General features: G+C 39.8%; 1 protein-coding gene across 3 annotated transcripts in view; it reads right to left on the minus strand.

Annotated features, from left to right (window-relative positions):
• Window positions 1–3,979: 3,979 nt before the first annotated feature.
• Window positions 3,980–21,134, minus strand: part of MSANTD2 (Myb/SANT-like DNA-binding domain containing 2) — a 31,270-nt gene continuing 14,115 nt past the window's right edge. The window contains exons 2-4 of one of the 3 annotated variants that reach the window (XM_012660785.1): window positions 10,901–11,000; window positions 9,240–9,300; window positions 3,980–5,500 (exon numbers count right to left, since the gene is read on the minus strand). In XM_012660785.1, coding sequence (XP_012516239.1) covers window positions 4,648–5,500; window positions 9,240–9,300; window positions 10,901–11,000 — 1,014 coding nt within the window. In that variant the 3' untranslated portion in view covers window positions 3,980–4,647. Of the gene's footprint in view, window positions 5,501–9,239; window positions 9,301–10,900; window positions 11,157–21,134 lie in introns of all 3 variants that reach the window. The other 2 variants (XM_012660784.1, XM_012660786.1) reach the window with 2 other exon arrangements.

Below are 21,134 nucleotides of genomic sequence, written 5' to 3' on the forward strand. Positions count from 1 at the left end.
GGGCGGCTCCAGCCCAAGTCTGTGCTCGCGTGTGCCGGTGGTGGGGTGGGGACCGACGGCGACAGGGGGGCGGGGCATTCGAGGGGGCGGAGAGGTCGCCGTCCTCCCGGGCGGGGTGCGCGGGTGGCCCGCCGCGGGGGGGCGCTCCTGGCGTTCCGACGGCCGGATCCCGCGTCCCCTACCAGGTCAGAACTCAGGGTGGGGCTGGGCAAGTCTTAATGTCCCCACGAGCCAGACCGGGGGTCAAAGGGGAAAGAGGAGGGTCCTGAACTATCATTCTGCGCCATACCCTCCCCTTCCCCTTCTGGATAGGAAGAATGACCAGGAAAGGAGGGAAGTTTGGGGACTCTCCGAAGTCTAGGAGCCACCCGCACCCCTGACACCCTAAACGTCTTGGGCTCTGGCTCCAATAACCGGCTCCAAGTTGGAGGTACCGCGTCTTCGACCTAACCAGGGAGGCCACCCTGGAGGAGGAAGAGGAAGCAGCATTTTCCCCAGCCTCCCGGGATTCCGCAGTGTGTGGGGCACAGCGGCAGGAAGAGGCCAGAGCGTCGCCCGTGCCGGCCCCATTCTGCTACCCAGAATCAACCGCTTTCCCAGAGCCAGGGCCGGGCTCGGCCACCACCGCCACGCCCGCCGCCGCCCACCGCGCACGCGCCTGCTGCCCTTAGGCTGCTCTGGGAGGTCGTGGGCAGCACCGGGACGCGCCAGGGCCGGCCGGTCGACGCGGGGACCGTCCTCACCTGTGGACGGGGAAGAGAAGGCCTCTCTGAAACCCACCCTAGATGATTACCCTGGTCTTGTGCCTCATACCCCAAGCAGGGAAGATTGGCGCAAGGTAGGAGCTCGGCGGGAAACTGAGGCAACATTAGTTCCGTTCCCAACTCCTCACCCCCAAAATGAACAGCTCACAGGCCTTATGCTGCCCGGGGAGGAGGGGGCGGCTACGGGAAGGTAGGACAGAGTCCTCCCTTTCTTCTTTATTCCCCGAATCTTTAGTGCCTCCCATCGCTGCAGTGAAAGGCTCAGGCTCGCTCTCATCCTTTAATTCCCGAGACTAGATCTTGTTCCCTGTGAATTTAATTTAACCGCCCCCCACCCGCCCCGCGTCACCGCCATTGGGTCAAAAGGCACTTCTGCGCCCTCTGGCGGCCGTGGCTCCCTTCCCGAAGGGCACGCACCTGTTCTCCGTCCAATAGCCAAAAAAAGATGCTTCAAACATCCGGGCACAGCTCAAGCACCGAGCAAAGGTCACCGAAGGCAGAAACCATAACGCATCCCTGGCGTTGCCCGCTGAGGGGGCAGAGTTGTCTGAGAAGAAGCGCAGCCAGGCCTGCTGGATTCCATTTACTCCACATAGTTCTCTGCTGTTTTAACACCCAGTATGGTCCTTGTGCCCACACTGCACAGGTCTTTTTCCACACAGTGCCCCATAGGCCCTCTCGGCTGCTTCTTCCTAGTGTGACTTGCCTGGCTTCTCTTCAAATACCTGCCATGCAGTGACTCTGAGAAATGCCCATGCAAACACTAGCTTGCTCATGCAAACCCTGGAATCTAATACTTGGCAACTCGGTAGCGGCAAAGGCAACAGGAATGGATAACTGCCAGTCTCACACCCTTACGCAGGGAGCTACAAACTTGGAGTTGTCAAGTAGATTGTGTGGAGGGGTTGGGGGCTGTTGGTTTGGTTTTCCTATTCTATCACACTCAAATTTTTCTTGGCTTTAGTCTACATTGCAAACCACCTCTTGTAAACACCACTTCTTTGTTTTCAGACAGACCAGCTAAGTCATTCAAATAACTCCTTCCAAGAAAGGCAGTACAAAGTCTTTTGGTTCTAACCCAGGAACACCAAAGCATCTAATCACGCAAGCTGTGCTCGTCCTTATCAAGAGCTACATAAGGTACAGCCTCCCTGTAGCTAACTTTTCCTTCAGAATTCAGATTCCAAATAACTTGGCGCATGGGAAGTAAAGCGGCAACTAAGGATTTGTAGGCAGTGAATGTCTCCATGTGACACAGGTGCAATCTCTTCAGGACTTTTCACCCCAAAGAATTTTCCTCACTGTCTCCTGTCTCCTTTTCCAACCACTTCTTTATTCTGACCCTAAGACAGTCAAGTAGTAGGAATTAGCAGGGCAGCTCCATTACTTTCTGAAAGCTTTCACCAAGATGCGTTTTAGGGTGGACATTGCTCTCCAGCCTGGTGTAAAATGAGAATGTTGGCACAGATGATCTGTGTGTGACCTGGGAACCGCTTACATAAACGTGTGCAAGAGCTAAGTTCCTAGTTTCATATGTTAGAGACTTGCAGATCATTACCATTTCTTCCAATCACACCTCATCTTATATCTCCAAAGTACTTCCTAATACTGCGCTTCTTACATTTGAATATAGTGTCTCTGGCCCCCTTCAATCAGTCATAAGGCTTCAATAAGGTCTAAAGAGTCCATTTCTTGTTGTAGCAACGCACACAGTTATCTGACAACCTACCGTCTTCTTTTCTAGACTGTTTTAGCCAAAGAGACTTTCTCTGCAAGCCTCCAATTCCCAGTGCTCAGCTTGTCCTCTTTTCCCCTCACTCCTACCCATCCCAAGCCAAATGGTGAAAACACATACTGGATCCAGTCTTTGCCATCTTCCCCATGCCACTCATAGTGGTCCAGCAAGGCCCCATTCTCAGGAATGTTAGGTGGGTCTAAAACATCCTCACTAAATGTTCCCCAAATGTTCTGCCCCAGCTAAGCAACTAACACTGATAGAAAATGGTATGGAGAAAAAAAATGCATGAAGCACAATCTTAGTTTGGGGACTGGTCAGTGGCAAGGTTTTAGGGACTCCATGTAGTATTCCTGGTAATAATCCTTCTTCCTACAGCACTAAGCACTGAATACTAATGAGATTAATGAAATTATTGCTACAAGATGGTCAACGGCGCCTCAGCCTTTAGGACCGTAATTCCAAGTTCCAAAGAAGTGCAAACTCATGAGAATTTCCTAAGGCCTCTGTCTGCATAACAGGTGTTATATTCAAACACTCTCAGGATATTTATATTCTCCCTGAACTAGCACCCATTTTTAGCAGCTAACATCAGAAAAAGCCAACTCCACAAACCCAGACTCAAATAATATAAATAAAAGCCATCTCATTGTTATTATAAGATCTCTAATCATTAGAAAAATAAATAAGCATCAACCAAGAGGTTTCAGAATGAGAAAATCGCTGATTTGAGACTATTCAGGTTGCAGGAAAAGGACATTTTTTTGGTAAATATGCAACTTCATCTTCAGTAGTATAAAACAAATAGGGAGAATGATAGCTCTTACCTGGATTTGCAGCCCATTTAAAACAGAGTACCTGAGAGATGCTGGGGAATCATTAAAGATAACCAATCTAACCAGTTCCTGCCATGAGACCAAAGTGATCCTTGACTACTCTATTAGTAAGCTATTCTTAGCCAAGAGTACTAACCTCTAAGTGGAGTGGTGGTTGACCCATTAGAAATCTCTGAAAGATCTAAATATGATAGTTACCTTCCTACTGGACTGACACCTTCCAATCTCCTCTCCTATGGATCACTTTTTAAAAATATTTTTTAGAGGTTTCTATTGGATCCTCATTTTCCTTTTTTAGAGGCAGCAAGATGACATCAGTTTTCTATTTGTGCTCCTTGAGAGAGTTGCTCCTGAATACTGAGCGTAAAAGATGAGGAATGAAGTCTCTTACAAATTCATGCACTTAGGGTCAGAAGGATAACTCTAGTCATTTTTTAAAAGAGAAATACAAAATGAGATATCCAGTGACCTTTGGTACTCTGACAAGAAAGAATAACACTGGTCAATGGGGTACAGAGAGTACATGAAAGTGAAGATATCCTGCTCTGTTTGTTCTGTTCAGTCTTAGCAGTAAAGTCAGAGCACACTACCCACTGCCAGTGTGGCCACACTCTGCTACAAAAAGCTCAACTAGCACGCCAAGAGGCCAGGAATTACTTTAATTTTTTTTAAAAAAAGTTTAAACGGCAACACAACCGTAAAGTTGGTACATCACAGAAACAAAGGTCTTTGCAGGCAACACTGATTGGAAATAGCAAAACACTTGGTTGGTGAAAAAAATGAAACTCTAAATTATATACAATAGTAGCTAAGGGTGATATTGAAAAACAGTCTTATTTACTGTGACTCAAGATTTAACTTGCCATTATCTATTGCTTATTTATTCAGGTTGTAAATATTACTTATATAGAGACATAGAGATGTGTAAAAATGAAACATTGTGAAAAAAATACAATTTTTCAATTTCATATGAAACTCAAAGTATAAGTTTTGTCCAATATGGAATGTACCTACAATTTGTTTATATTAGGGCTTTAAAATCCATTTAAAAATTGTTTTTCTGTCTTTAAAAAAGAAACAGCTGACCCACCATGTAAGTTCGCTATGTATCTTGCTTGCTCAAAATGAGCATTTTCAGGTGAGGTCTTCTCTGCCCAAGTCTACTATGATTCCTTAAAAGTTGTACTGGCCCGATCGTGGAAAAGTTTCCATGAAGAGTCTGATGGCAGCAGCTGGATGAGGAACAGTCTGGGTAATGGGAAGCCGTAGAGAAGAAGGAGGTAAGAGCCAAAATCCTTATGAAGGATGACATTCAGTTGTTAAATTTTAAGGGGTATCCAATGGCTTTTTCCAGGCACTCAACTAAAGAGCCAGCGGAAAGAAAATCCCTCTCTACTTCTACAAATTTGATATAGATGGATTTGGGGGAAACTCCGGGATCCACAATACAGTTCTGAGACAAAAACCCATTAATACCAACCCAATCTTTGTTGAAGGTTTTGGTATTTGCTTGAAAATGTAAAAATAAGCATTGCTGCAGAGTCCTGACCTCAGCGATCCCGAGGTAGCAATAGATAATTCGGGTGGGTTCTATTTCCACCTGTAATGAGGCTTGTGCTGAAAGGGTTTCCAGGTCAACACAGCCCTCTTTTCCTGCATCCGTGGACCGTCGCTCCATGTGGGGTGAGAGGGGCCTCTCAATACATTCTTCATAGCCAATGGCATAAAGGCCTGGGCTTTTAGGAATGCCTCCAGGCAATAAATATTGAACAACGTTCCCACCAGTTGGTTTGGAGTGGGCAATGGGTATCCAGTCAATTTCCATGTGCAGCTCCAAGCACCTAGCTTCACTAATAGTGATCTCTAAAAATTTGTAGTAAACATTTTTCCAGTTCATTTTCTGCACTCGGGTCATAATGATCCGCCCCTCAGGCTTCTCAGAGTTGAAGTATTCCCGAAGTCGCTTGCCAAGGGGCACCTGGGAGCTGATCTCAGCATAATGGTAACGAATATCCTCTTTCCAACGAGTGTTATAACCAATTCCAAAAATGGCCAGTTTATTAGAAAGATGGAGCCTTGAAAAGTCTGTCCAGCTCTGAAACAGTTCCCATTTCAACTGTACCGATTCCAAAATCTGTACAATATTCTGCATGATGTCTCTCTTCCTAGAAAGAGAAATAAAAGTCAAATTCTTCAGGCGTCCAGAACAGCACTGTCAAATGGAACTTTCTGTGATGATGGAAATATTCTGTATCTGTGCTGTCCAATATGGTAGGCACCAGAACTTAAAAAGTGGCTAATGTGAGTATTAAATTTTAAATTATATTTTATTTAAAATTACATTTAAATAGCCACATGTGACTAGTGGCTACTGTATCAGACAGTGCAGGTCTAGATAATCATAGTATTCAAGTGTGAGAAACATTCACCCTTAGGGAGTCTAGGAATTAATGATAAACTGCTTTCTATTACTTCTGTAGCCTTGCTGTATTATATTTAATCAGTATTAGTACCCAAGCCTCTAGGATTTCAGAAATCCAAGGATCATAAATTTTTTAAGTGGCTATTATAATATCTATGATGGCCTTCAGACCTAACTACCAAAATAAGATGAGGAATTCTGTATTCAGAAAAGCATCTGGTGTTACTTAAAAAATTAACAGCTTAATTTCTAACCTAGAAATTCAGAAAGTTCAATAATTTTGGCCCATACATGCATATGGTAGGAAAATATACAATTGATTATGACTAATGACCTGATATAAAAATAAAATGACATTTTCTGTATGTCTGAAATTAATTACTACTCCCAAATTTAAAAGAACTGTCAGGTTAACACAGAATTAAGATCTGAGAATTCAGATGGAAAAAGTCTACATTAGGCATAGGTTTTAAGACAGAAAGATTCAAGATAATGAATTGAGACTGTCCTAGAAAACCCTTTATAAAGGGAAGCAAAAATATAGGAATAATTTCAATTTTGACTTGGATAGTTAACAAGATGGAAAATGGTGGGAAATTCTTATTTCACAGGCTGCTTAACTCATGTATTTGTATATAATGAGAATATGTAATTACAAGTTTGTTTCTCAAGTATAGCAGACTTTGATATTGGAGGATTGGTTTGTTAAATATTAACTTGGAAACAAACTATTACACTCTACGTCAATTATAAGTTTAACCTATAAAAATCCTCAACCCCCACACTCACACACAATCAAACGTAGGCAAGAAAGGAGGGTGTACGTGTTGACTGGCTAATAGCCTCTTGAAAGGAGGACTTGGAAGGAGCCAGATCCTTGAGAATTTCCTTGTACATTCTTATACTTTCTAGGGCAAGAGCTTTTGGAACATTCTGGGCAGTCTTCACACAGCCATTCTTTGTCTGTCCTTGACTTTCTTTGCAAGATGACAAAGATAATATTTTGTTATCGGCTGCTTCTTGGAGCCTAAGACTGCCCTGGATTTACCCTCTACCCTTTAGTTTGTCCTGAAAGCTTCTCAAGTATTAGAGTGGCCATCTGATAGATGAAATCACTGCATTCCTGGGAAATGATTCTTCTTCTCAGAGGACATAAAGGTTCCTGATTACTTTTATAATACTTGATTGTGATGCTTATGAGGCTAAGATATAGGACTATGTTTCTGCATGGGTCAGTGCTTTAAAGGAAAACTCTTTCATAGCCACCATCCTTCCTTGTCCTCTTCTGAAATGTTTTCTTGATCTCAGGGCCGACTACACTATGGAGCAGGGATGGAGGGCAGAGATTTTTGCCTATTATGCTCACTGATGTAACCCAATGTCTGACATATAATAGGCACTTGATAAATACGTGTTGAACACATGAGCACATTAGGTGACTGACTCTTCTTCATGGATGAAGGATGGTGTATTTTACTATAGGTTATGTCAGCTAGTTCTGCTAATCCTGCCTGCACCCAAAGAGAAAAAAAATCCCACGCCCAAATGAAATTATTTTATTCAGCGATGATTTATGATTTTATTCATAAATCATTAATGCTATAGTCAGACACTGCAAAGAACAGTTCTGCAAAAACTGTCGCCTTGGAAAATACCCAGTGGCCCAGAACCTCTTCAGAATCTCTCACCCTAAGAGCTGAAACCTGAAGAGGCAGCATAAGCTGGAGATTTCTGCAGAGCCTGTCCGTTTTCTGCCCTACTGATCTGAGCCTGAAGCTGATTTAGGTTCAAGACTCATATGAGAGTCTCAGAGATACGGAGCACGATGAGAACTAGACCTAATTATTTAAACAGTTCCTCAGAGCCGTCTGTTATATTTCCTGGTTGCTGAAGTTCCAACCACCAGAAAAGCTGAAGTGGTTTGAGCTTGGTGACACCCATTCCGTGAAGTTTGAGTTCAACCCCAGTCACCAGTTTCATCAACTGGGCCTCTGCTGAAGGTTCTGAGTGACTATAAGGGAGAGACAGGACCTGTCAGTGAAAGAGCAAGTGGGGATTTTGGAAAATAGGGGTTTGAATATATGGACTTGTAGTAACTCATTTTTTAAAACAATAACCCTTCCTTTGGTATACTTTAATGTCACCATCTTAAAAGGTAACTACCTCCCCAAAAAGAGATGGCCTTAAACTTACTGATTTGGGTCATTTAACTTCCTTTTTGAGGCACGGGATAAAGGCTACAATTTTGGGTAACAACTCCTGATCCCTGAACTCTCACCCTCTCCTCAGACATGGAATCAGATGATACTGGGAATTCTTTGATTCCAAACAGATAAAGTCAAAATGAAACAAGCATTTGCAAAGGAGAGGTGCTGATGGTGGTGGTTTGCTGAATGAAAACAGTTAACGTTTCCTCATCGTACTGCCTGTTCTCTATCACAGTTCTTTTCATCTCACCTCTTTACCTCTTCCTCCACCATCTCTCTGACACCAAGATCACATGTGTGGAATGAAGCAGCCAGGAACAAGCAGGTGCTATAAATGCTCCAAGGTTAACAGGTGAAAAAAATGGTGTTCCTCACTTTCACCCTAAATTTATCTTTTAATATATTCTCTTCAATATTTAGTTTTAATCGGAGACTTATTTAAATCTATCAAAAAGAACTGCACCAGCCTGGGCAATATAGCAAGACCTTAGCTCTACAAAAAAATTTTTAAAAATTAGCCAGGCACAGTGTGTGCACCTGTAGTCCCAACTACTTGGGAGGCTGAGGCAGGAGGATTGCTCAAGCCTAGGAGTTCAGAAATACAGTGAGCTATGATCACACCACTGCACTCCAGCTTGGGCAACAAAGTGAGACCCTGTCTCAAAAAACAAACAAACAAAAGAACTGCAAACGTAACGTCACTGGTAACTCTACGAACTCCAAGAACTATGATGTCTTTACAAAAAAGATAATGCTGAACTCTTAGGGGAAAGATCAAGAGGTGGGGACAAGTGGGAAGACCCTGTCCCTGAACTTTCTTAGTCTTTCCTACAGCAACTGCTTTCTTCTCCAAATGTATAAATAGATCATCTAAGAGCTTGCTTTCAGAATCCCAAAATATAATACTATAAGGAATTTAAGTGTCTCTCTGGCCCTCCTACCGTTTCACCTAACCCAAGATTAAACTCAAGTCCCGATGACTCTTCCTTGTGCCTTATTTAAACATGCAGAAATCCACATCCACACACAGGCAAACACCATAAACATGCCTATTTTCATGTAACATATTTATTTATTCTTGTTGTATACAAAATTCTCAACATTTTAGATAACCACTGGAAAATACAAGATCAGAAGATGAGAAAGAATAAATAGACATGCTTCCTTGGTGTTACGGCTGTCACTTCCATAACTTGTCTAACAACTTTCTGATCCTCCTAATGGTCAATAAACTTAGGCAGACACAGTTTCTGGAAAGGTGAAGCATCTACTTACTGTGCTTCTTCAGAAGACTCTTGTTTTATTTTTAATGTTCTCTTTGTGACAGGTATTTCATCTGAAAAGCAAAGATTTTGAAACAAATTATATTTTCCTAAGTGATGGCATATATGTACGTAGATAAGTACCTATGTTTACTGCTCATTCCGTACTTTCCAATGCCAGGCCTTAATTCTAATGTCAAATTGTCCAATGCCAGATTTATAAATATAACTCTTACATAATGAGATGCATACATTTATATGCAAGATCAGAAACCAGCTCTACAAGTATAAAATTCTTCAAGGTCACCAGTGGATTTCTAGCTAGGAGCTTAAAGCTTAATTTCGCTACAAACATGATTTTAAAAGAACAAGAATGAAAATAATTCTGTTCTATTTAGATTTTCTATGTAGGTTTTATAGAGGATCAACACATACTGCATGTTATTTTTTTCCCAAACGTTTGACTCACTTAACTCTCTATGGCAAAAACCAGTGTTATGGGATGCCAAAATAATTTAGTCCTTATTATTGTTTTAAAATTAAAGAGACAGTGATCACTTAGCATCTGACCTTTTTATTCTTCTAACCTTTAAGTCCATCTCTCACATACTATTATTCTTACAGTTTTATAGCCTCTTTCTTCTCATTCTCTCCTCCAATATTTGAGAGATATTTTAAAAACAGCATTCATAAGAAATACATTAGCATTTATTCCTTTTTCTTTTGAATTCACATTTCTGTCTCATCAGGAAATTCTGTAAAAAACAGTACCCATGGACTTTTGTCATAGGCTAGGGGAGCACATTTATACTGCCAATTCTACTTATACTTCCTTGGGAGTTGCCTGAGTACCTCACTGGGAAGTAAGAACATTTACTTATAAGTGAGCACTTGCTACACAATTTGCTGTTAATGTACAATGGCTGCAGCAGAAACTTGATTAGTACTTCCAAATTATAGAAATCAAATCAGAGCATTTAACGCAAAAAGAAACAAACAAAGAAAAAAAAACTCTACACACATACTCTTGATTAGGCCATACAAGTTTAGATTTGATGGCCAAGAGTTTTATTTTCCATCATGACTGTATATAAATCATTCCAGGTACTACTGGGATGGGATCCCTTAAGAACTTTGAAGGAATAAGATCACTGATACAGTTCAAATATCAGCTTTTCTCAAGATAGATGGAAGATTCCTCTCATTTTTTGTTCAGACTGAAGTCTGGGAGGGGAACTTCTTCAAATCATAAACAAAAGAAAAGGTATTTGGGATGAAGGAAGGAAAAGACAGTCACGTCTACAGCAGTTGGGCCAAGAGTCAATACACTTGGCTGTCATCTTAGAACTAGAAGGTGCAGGATTTAGAATTGCATAGGATGCTACCTGTCACTGAGCTTCCGTGTATAGCTCAGAATTAGAAATTCTTCTGGGTCTTTAGGAATCTTGTCGGTACCCACATCACCAAATGACCAACACAATGCACTAGCTAGCACTTTAAGGCCAAACCGAGGATGCCCATATTGCCCCAAATAAACTGGCTATATGCCTTGTGATGACTGACCACTAGTGGGAACAGTACCAGAAGACATTCGCAGATAATAAGTACCAGTGCACATATATAAAGGTATATAAACAAATACATACTTAAGTATCATATACATTGGCTTCTTACCCAATTCCTGATCTGTTGGATAGCCATGGAGATCCTGACTGTGGTTTCCCCAGTCCTCCTGTGAATAGTCCTCCATAGTGCTGCCATCTGACTCCAGCTCCTGGTACAAGCCACTACTGTTAATAAGTACAGGCTGGCAGGGCTGAGCATCCCATCCTCCCTGACCAAACACCTGTTCCAACTGTTCAAATGTGTAACTGCTCTTTCTTTTCCCAACACCATGTTCTTTCACCCGACTGTAACACCTGCGAAGGGTCTAAGACACAAAGTCTTTTGTTATTCCTTTAAAGCTGTACTTCCTCTTCCAGGTACGGACCACAGATATTAATTACTATTAGACAGACACAGACAGACAAACATAGACACATTGTTACAGGAATGCTAGATTTCAAATTCATTATTATATTAGAAAAAAATACTAATTTAGCATTTACTCAAACACGTTATAATTCAAACAATTATTTTGCAATTAATTATCCATTAAACAACAAGAAACATTACAACATTATTGCATGTATCCCATACACATATTTTTATGCCCCCACCCCATTTAAAAAGAATAAGGGGGGGAAAAAAAACAAGAAATACCAGCCAGCCAATAGGATGCACACCTGCCACAGAAAAGAGAGAGCTGCTATTGTGCCCAGAATTTGGAAAAAGTGAGGGAAGGGAAGACAGAAAGAAGAATTTCCCAAAGCAAAGAACACCTTCCTTACTCTTGATTAAGAAGGAATACAGGGTAAAAACAATTGCCTAAACAAATTAGCTAGTAAAACATACTACTTACATAGTCTGTATTCCTTACTAACTTAGTCTTTGTAGAAGCTGCTAAAATTTAAAACAGAGGTCAAATCAATAACGCTACAAATTCCCAGTCTCAAACATTGATTATCAACAAACAGTACACTAATACCTATGTCTAAAACTTGACAATTTACAAATCTATTCTACCAAATTGCCAGCTAAACAAACCAACAAGGCAGGCCAATAACTTCTTTTTTGGGGGAAGGGCAAGGTGGAGGGGTATTATTTCACTTATTTTTCTGCCACATAGCACACAGCAAATAAATAATATGCAAGTCCACAGATAAAACCTAGTTAATCACCTTGTACAACTCTTCCATTTTCTCAGGGTTTTTATTTCTAACACATATTTCTGATTATTAGCCCAGTTTCCTGAGTTTAGTGGTATGTCTTATGCTATCTTGTATTTCAAAAGATAAACCAAGGACTTAGTTCGAGCTTCCACATTGAGTTTAGCTGCATTCTGTCTCTATATCATCTCTGCCTCCCTTTGTTCCTTCTACTCTCCTTTCTACTTTACTGGGTTTCACTCTCAGAATTTTCTTGAGAGACAAGACCCTGTTCCCTGTTGCCTCCCCAATACTTTCTAACTCAACTATGCAAAACCAGTTCACCTCAGACTTAATTTACAGGCATTTGCCAGACTATAAATTTCTCCTAAATATGAGATTACTTTCCATAAGCCAATATATTAACTATTCTCACCAAACTAAAAACGACTCTTAATAATCTTTATATAGCCTCCATGGAAGTTCAGTATCTTTAAGTCACAGCAGACAATCTATAAGACACTCTGTCAAATATTTTGTAAATCTGTCCCTTGAGACCAGAAATCCAGATGGGTAAAAGGAGTAATAAAAGCATAACACATATGATCTTCCTCACGCATAAACAGAGCAATTATTAGTGTCTCCCACCCTAAAGCCAGCCAGCCTACCCTCTGTACAAGCACCTGCTTCATTCTCCTTTTCTTGGGATCTCTTCTGGGGGCTCAAATGATGTCTTAGAGAACTGAGGTTTCTAATAATACAATCTTTTTAAAAGTGTTTCTTCTTTCTCTTTGTAAAGGATAGCCACAACTCCGTAAAACAAAACTTTCTAGAACAAACCCGAAATATGAACTTGGGAAACGTGTGTCATGGCAAACCTTCCAATGGAAGGAGACAAATGCCCGCAGCAGATCTCATTTGACTTTCTACATGTTCCCCTTTCCCAGTGCCCTCTGCCTTCCTTGCAGGGATTGGAATTTGAATTGCAAACATCCCCCGACAATTTATTTTTATCTTATAATGTCTAGTTTCTGCCTCCAAGAACACCCCAATCACTCTTTTCAACTCCTCCAAGGACCGTAAATGGAGAGTCCCAATCATGTCCCTTTCACCCTTCCAAGGCCATAAATGGAGAAGGAAACCATGCCAATGTTCACTATTTACTGGCTGCCTAGAGAAAAGCATTCAGCACATAAAAGAGCCCATCGACTCTTTCACTGAAAGTTATTTCAGAAATCAAGGAATAACACTAATGTTCCTTTGAAGAAAGGTGCCACACTTATCAGGAAGTGACACAGGCATAAGCAAAGCCACCAATCTTTGATAATATACATGGTGGGAAACCACAGACTTTTACTATCTTTGAAACCACAAAATTGAGCTTAAAATTTCACTTGGCTTGTGTAATTGTGAATAAGGAAACTAGTAATATCTAATTGGTTATAGCTATGGGAGAATAGACAAGTGTTGTATTTTATATTTCATCAAAAGAGGCTAACAGATCTTGCCACCTCTTACTTTGTAGTGTACTTTTGTAATACACTTTTATGGTGCAATATGCTGATATGTAAAATATCTAGCAGGTGTCTGAAGAAAAGATGTTTGGTAACTTATAAATCCATGATAGGAATTTGAGGTATTGAAATAATATTAAAAAAATTTCCAAGTTGATTTTAACTCTCTCAAGATGTAAATACACATAAGAGGTAACTTCTGGGTTCAGTAAAGACCACAGATCCAAGGACAGGCTGTTTAAATAGCCCACATCAACTCAGAAAAAAAATAGCAAGAACTCAAACATCAGCTTGACTGCTACTATAACAAACACTGAGATTTAGTTAAACTTGACAGAATTTAGAGATGGATAAAAAGGATCTACGGAGGCCTTCCAATTATTATCGCCCATAATAAATCACAAAAGGTTATGCTTTCCACACTCTCAATGATTAACCAAAGCATGTAATTAAAAGACTATGTGTCTGTGTCAATGGTCCTGAATAAACCAACTTAAAAACGCACTCTGAATCTGAGATTACAATAACGCCCCGAATCTAGGAAAAACAAAGTCTCACCTCCCATTTCAGACAGCCACCAAATTCAACGAGAACCTTAATTTGGCTTTCTTGGAGAGCCATGTCCTATTCAACACAAAAACCTTGCTTCCCTTCCTTCTTCCTTTACCTTACTGGTCTTGGAAATTTATAGTAACTTAAGCTCTAATCGTTTTCTAAAAATTAACATCTTGGGGGAAATTTGCTTAAAATTATTAAAAACTATTCACAATTAAAGATAATAATTTGCCTTACTGTCAGAAATTTCCCTGGTAAATTGACATTAAGTTTCTGTCTCCTCCCTGGAGGAAGAGCTGTGAGATAATACTATCTTGAATGAAGCCATAGGGACAGAGGTCAGGAGGAGTCAAGAAAATCTGGACAGGAGAACTAAAGCACAGGTAATACCTGGATCAAGTTGTCAAACCAGAGGAGTTCATAAGTACTTGATTTGGAAGAAATGCCAGGTAAATGCTTACTAAATCTACCATGCCAGGTACTTACTGACTACAAAAGGAAAAGAACCAGAGAAAAGACTTGAAAGATGTCCCATTACCAAAGCAGGAAAAAAAATAAGATGGCTGACAACTGACAATTTATAGGACAGAGTGAAAGTTTTGCCAAGTTTAAGATTAGAGTAAAAGGAAATGAGAGAATAAAAAGATGACATTCATTGTGGATGAATGTATGGGGAGTCTATGGGGGAGGGGGTCAGGTAAACAAAGGCAGGGGTTTTAGATTGGCAGGATTGGGGGTTTAACGGCAGCAATGCAGAGAAAGACCCAGAGTTACAGTACACGTAACATTAAATACAGTGCACAATGCAGCTATCTTGCCAAAGTAAGTAAATCCAGTATTGGGTTGTATAAGCAGAGGAATCACATGTAAGCTATGAAGGTGGCTCTTCCTCTCTATTCAGCACCGGTGAGGCCACAGCTGGAGCACAGCATTCAGTTCTGGGCATCGAACCAGCTACAAGAGAGGGAAATTGTAGAGTTCAGAAAAGGGCAAATAAAATAATGAAAGGCTTGGAAAATAAGATCTATAAGCAGGGCCAGTGGTTTCATCAAAGCCCTTCCTGACACTATCTAAGCTACTTTTGGGGTGAGATTAAGGTCTATTTTGCTACAATGTCCTCCAATCCCTCCTTTGACCTTCAGGAAGTGGGAAGAATTAAATTCCTCCCTGGTATGGCCAAGTAGGAAGCAAAACTAAATAAATCATAAGGGCATATGCCAACCAATTCCAGTACTGGCTCAATAATTTTCTCAAAATTTGCCCCATTTCATACAATCATAAAATAATTACCATGACAAAACCATCGCTGTAGCTGACTGACTGTAAGGGGAAAGGAGCATACGAGGAGGGTAGAAATAAGGTGTAACAGTTGCATAAACATGTTGTTTAGAAAACATTGGCTTGATCAGGCTAAAATGTCAGATGAAAAACAGTCAATCTGCAGGGAGGACAGCTTAGTTATAATAGCAGGAAACAATGTTATAAGAAAAAAATAAGCAGTGAAACAGATTTTCACATGTAGTTGTCAAACTGGCCGTACTAGAAATGGATTACATAGTTATCTTAACCCACTGCCAACTAAACCTGATAAATTTGAGATTCCTTTCACCCAAATGATTAAATAAAGAATACACTTACTTGTAAACAAAGCCTTAAAAATCATATATTATACTTCACAAAAGATGGAGAAATTATACTAGGAGTAAACCTCCAGTGACTGATTTTCTTAAAAAGTATTAAAAATGATACCTCAGACTAAAGCAGATATATATTTTGAAACAACGGAAGTCTTTGTGAGATAGATCTTTCTTCTTCCTTTCAAGTAAAGTTACTACTATTTTAACTGCTACAACTAGTTGCTCTTAGATAATTGAGGCAACAAAACAAAACCAAGTGTATTTAATATCTTTAAGAAAGACTCAAAATTTCTTTAATTAGCTATATTTCGTTACTGTGAGCATAAAAGAAAAAAATCTTAAATAGCACACATAAGTCAAAAATCACATTTCTGCACACAGTAAGAGAGATGTTAAGAATATAGTGTAAATTCCTGTACATATCTTTTCGACATAGAACTGTAATGATTAGGAAGTCACCGAAAGTAAAATCCATCTGGGGCCAGCAGAACTTTTACTACCTACTTTCTTATATTATCTAGATATTAATATCTGATAAACTGGCTTGCCACTCTCCTAAATCCCTTAAAGCCAACCAAATAAAAAAACTCAACAAAAGAAAATCAAAAAGAAAAACGTATCAAACCTATTTTAACTCCCCCAGTTCTGAGTACTACAGAGCAAGTTTTGGCAAGTAAAAAATCTTTTTACTCTTAAATATTTTGCTTTTCCTTTTCCTCTCCAGGGCAGAGGTTCCTAATCTTTTTGGCTCATGGATTCCCTCCCCAGAAAAATGCACACATACACAACCTGTTCCCTACAGTTTCAAGGGGATACATGGACTCACTAAAGAGCCCATACAAGAACCTCAGGTTAAAAACCTCTGCTCTACATTATGTAGTTTTTTCTTCCATAAAAGACAATAATATGTATTAGTCAGAAACTCTAAAATAAAGTAGACTTAATTTGTGTCGTAGGCTTTTTACAAGAGATTCTAAAGACTGGAATGACCAGTTTAAGTACAATTAACCAGTTTGCTCAGTATCCTGTTCATTTAGATGAAGCAGCATTAATATTTCCTTTAAGAGGTAAGTTAGGCAAATTTCCTGTTTCTTAAAGGAAATAACATCTATCAGTAAAAGCATACAAGGATCTCACTTTACTCTTCACAAAAATATAGCATTTCCTCCTGCTGAGCAAGAAATTCTTTTCTGAAGTGATAAGTAATATTAAAAAATTCATTAGTTATGCTGATTATCTAGTCCAATTGTATTATACAGTACTTGATCATTATCTGATTGACTTATAAATATAGATGCTAGATAAATTACCTAAAGTCACAACTTAAGACAATGAGATTCATACATCTAGAAACAAGTATAGGAAAGTAACTGACTATCTGTCTTACCAGTCTCCGTGGCTAAGTTCTCACATCTTCCAATTTTAACACCTCCTGATGACCGAAGGGTCTCACAGGAATAGACAATGTCTACAATAATTCAGTCCTTAACCCAATGGGATCGCATTCTGATCTATTACTCTACTAGAACTGTTCATATTATGATCAATAATGTCACCTTAATAACTAAAAATGGTCCTCAAACTCTGTACTTAATTCATTTGCCTTCTCTGTCTGCAGCACTTGCTACTGTTCAGCACCTAACCATATCACTATCCTTGCCAACTTTCTCTTTATAAAACTTTCTAGGCCGGTGTGATGGCTCCTGCCTGTAAGCCCAGCATTCTGGGAGGCCGAGGTGGGAGGATTGCTTGAGGTCAAGAGTTTGAGACCGGCTTAAACAAGAGTGAGACCCCCGTCTCTACCAAAAACAGAAAAAATTAGCTGGGCGCGGTGACACATGCCTATAGTCCCAGCTGCTTGCGAGGCTGAGGCAGGAGGATCACTTGAGCCCAGGAGTTGCAGGTTGAGCTATGATAACGCAACTACCACTGCACTCTAGCCCAGGCAACAGAGTGAGACCCTGTCTTAAAAAAAAAAAAAACAAAAAAACCCCAAACTTTCTATAATATACTGATCCACTAGGGGTGGGTGGAGCTGCCCAATGCTCTAATCGCAAACCAGCCTCCAACTTCTAAAACATTACGGAAATTTTGAACGGAAAAGAATCTTAAAGATCATCTAGTCCAAGTTCCTCACTTAACAAATGAGGAATCAAGGCCCAAAGATAAGCATTCCTTTAAAAGGGATTTGGCATATGAAAATTACCAAATAACACCCATAAAATTTTAATATTTCCTAAGAAAGCTATGAGGTAGGGATTTTGTCTACCTTGTTTGTCTCCATTCTCCTGAGCCTAGAACAGTGCCTATCACATAAGGATTATTCAATATATATTAAATAACTAAATTAAGATAATTTTAAAATAGTAAATCACTAACAAGGGGATCAATTTATTTTTTTTATTTCTTTAAGAGACAGGGTCTCTGTCACCCAGGCTGGAGTGCATGGGCTTGATCATAGCTCAATGAAGCCTCAAACTCCTGGGCTCAAGTGATCGATCCTCTTGCTTCAGCCTCCCGCGTAGCTACGACTACAGGCACGCACCACCACACCCAGTTAATTTTTGGTCTCGATATCTTGCCCAGGCTGGTTCCAAACTCTTGACCTCAAGGGATTCTCTGCCCCAGGCCTCCCAAAGTGCTGGGATTCCAGGCGTGAGCCACATGACTGGGTCAAATTTTTCTTAGCAAAGAAAATCAGGAAATTGTTTAACCACAATAGATTATATTTATAAAATCAATAAATCTTGGTAGGTAGGGCTCCTGAAACCTTTTGAAAAAAGCAGGAGCAAAAAAGGATATAAAATGTAGATACGGCTATAATTAGCAAAGCAGAAAGGCTATTTTTAAAATACCTACCATTCTTGTTGTTATAGCTTGGAGGGGGGGCAAGTCACCTACCAAAGGGAGCTCTGCAGCCCTGTCCAAATTTTATTTATATACCCTATAAATTAAACAAATAAATAAAATATTTAAAAATATAAGGTAATTCTGTCAAAGATAGAAAGGGAAAAAGACTCGTTTCCTGATTTTAATAGGGTCAAACAGAATGACCACCATAAACAAGAGATCTTACCTCTCTGGAGCCTCAGTCTTTCTGGGAAACTGTCCAGGATTGAACGCTATCAGCTTGCACTGCATTCTGAATTTAGCTATCAACGACTCACTCACTTTGTGTTTATAACTGGTCAGCACTGTCTTCACGAGCAGAGAGTCTTGCATAGAATACGTAATTTGGGAAATTTTGATTCTCAACACCAAGTTCTAAGTTTTCTGGGTTCCTTCATGCTAGCAGCTAAGGGTCTTGCCCATTCAGATTACTAAGAAAAAAAACTTTCAAGGAGGAGATGGTCAAAAAGAAATATCTTCGATGGGTCAATGAAGTAAATTCATGTAACCATAAAGCTTTTAACCCTATGCTATATGTATTTCACATGGACACTCATACAGTTAACTCATATTAGTAGCACTCCGTAAAAGTCACACGTGGTATACATGTTCATGTGTAAGAGCCTCTTTGGGACATAAGAATCCTTCTAGACATGGAATTCTCAAGTGTTCTCTATTTAGAACAAGGCAGGTCAAAAAATTCAGGTATACTGAATTACTTATTTCAGATATAAGCAGCAGGAGGTAGCTACAATAGGCAGATAACACTATTTATCTAGAACTTCCTCCTCACCTGAAAGGGAAAAAAAAAAAAAATCAGTTGTTGGTAAAGAACTGACTTGGATTAGAGGTTATTTTCATGTGACCTCCTATCACACCTCTGAAATTGTTATGTCAGCACCTCTTTGAATCTTTTTCTCAGTACTTCACACCTTGGGGCACCACGTCAAAGTGGTATTCAGATACATTAAAAATATTATTAACTTTCATTAGTATGTGATATCTAAACAATACATTCAAGAAAATTATCTAAACTATTTCTGGCATAGGGGAGAACCATTCATCTTTAAAGGCCCCCCAAACACCCTCCATTATGAACTTAACTGTTTCACAAACAACCATGTCTAGAAATTAAGGGCCCCTTCCTCCCACCAGACACATACACACACACACAAGAAACCTCACACAGCTTTATCATTAGAACATTGTATTGCTCCCCAAATACAAAGGTATCTTCTATTGAAGAGACCAATGTTTAAAAGGGAAACTGTACATAGTGGCCCCCTGCCAGTAGTAGGCCACCTTATTCCTTTCATATGTTGACCACGTGATTCTCCCAGGTTTATAGTTTTCTTGCTAAAAACTACCGTCTATAACACAAAGATAATCTATAACAGAGATGTTTTCTGTTAGTAAATTTTATACATTTGGTTATGAAAAAAAGAATCTTGATATCCAGATAAAATCATCCAAAAACTAATGTTATCAGAAATCTTCCACCAAGACATCTGGGTACAAATGTTAAATCAAGACTTGGTCAGTTGTGAAAAATGTAAAGATTGAAAAAAATTTTTTTTGCATTTACACAGTAGAAACTGCAGGTAATAAATGCATGAAAAGAACACATCTTCATATTCCGACATATACCATCTCTATAACAAACCTGAAAATAAGCATTTTTTAAGTTTATTGTAAGCAACTATCCTTGAGTGACCTGAACTTATTTAGGAAGATGTTAGAAAGAAATCTGGGTAATCCTAACACTATTTTTATTGCTCATTTGGTAGAATTTTTATATTTCATTCTTAGCTTTATGAGGATTGCTAAGAGAGCCATATGAAAAACATCTCTGTACCTTATACAAATGTCACACGTTTTCCTTATGTGGCTCAATGTGCCATGTAATGAGGGTAAACCATAACTACCACTTCCTGAGGGGCTACCGTGTGCTGAGATTTGGGCTAAGCAATTTACATTATCATTTGTACTTCTTACAGTAATGTTAAGAGAGTGTCCCCAGAAACAGACTCTGAGGAGACTGTGCAGGAAGTTTACTGGGGAAGGCTCTTGGGAACCACACTTCCGAGAGTGTGAGCAGGGCTGGCAGAGAAAGAAGTGAAAAGAAGATACAGTTGTAACAGAGGCCTCTGCTAATCCTAAAGTGTGGTATGGAACTTGGGTGATCGATCCTTCAGAGTTGTCCTAATGGAGGCAACGAGGCCGGACCTCTGTATTTCAGCACTGACCAGTCATCAGTTTCTGCCTGCCATCAGAAAAGGGGCCTCACCTTGGGCGAGACAGTTCCCTCGAGCAAAGGGCAAATTCTTAGGAGGAATTCAACCAGAAGCCCTCAGTGGTCAATGCTCCTGGCAGCTGGGGGAGACTACTGTCTCATTCCTAGAGGATGCATCTGGGCAGCAGATCACATATACAGTAGAGATATACGGTGCATCCCTATTTTACAGACAAGAAAACTAAGACAGAAAAAGGTAAGAGCTTATCCAAGGTCACTATGGCATTCTTTTTAATGTAATTCATCTTTGGTTTCAAACCTAGGACCTGGGAT

This window comes from Propithecus coquereli, unplaced genomic scaffold, assembly GCF_000956105.1.
Source record: "Propithecus coquereli isolate 6110/MARCELLA unplaced genomic scaffold, Pcoq_1.0 Scaffold678, whole genome shotgun sequence".
Classification (NCBI taxonomy): Eukaryota; Metazoa; Chordata; class Mammalia; order Primates; family Indriidae; genus Propithecus; species Propithecus coquereli.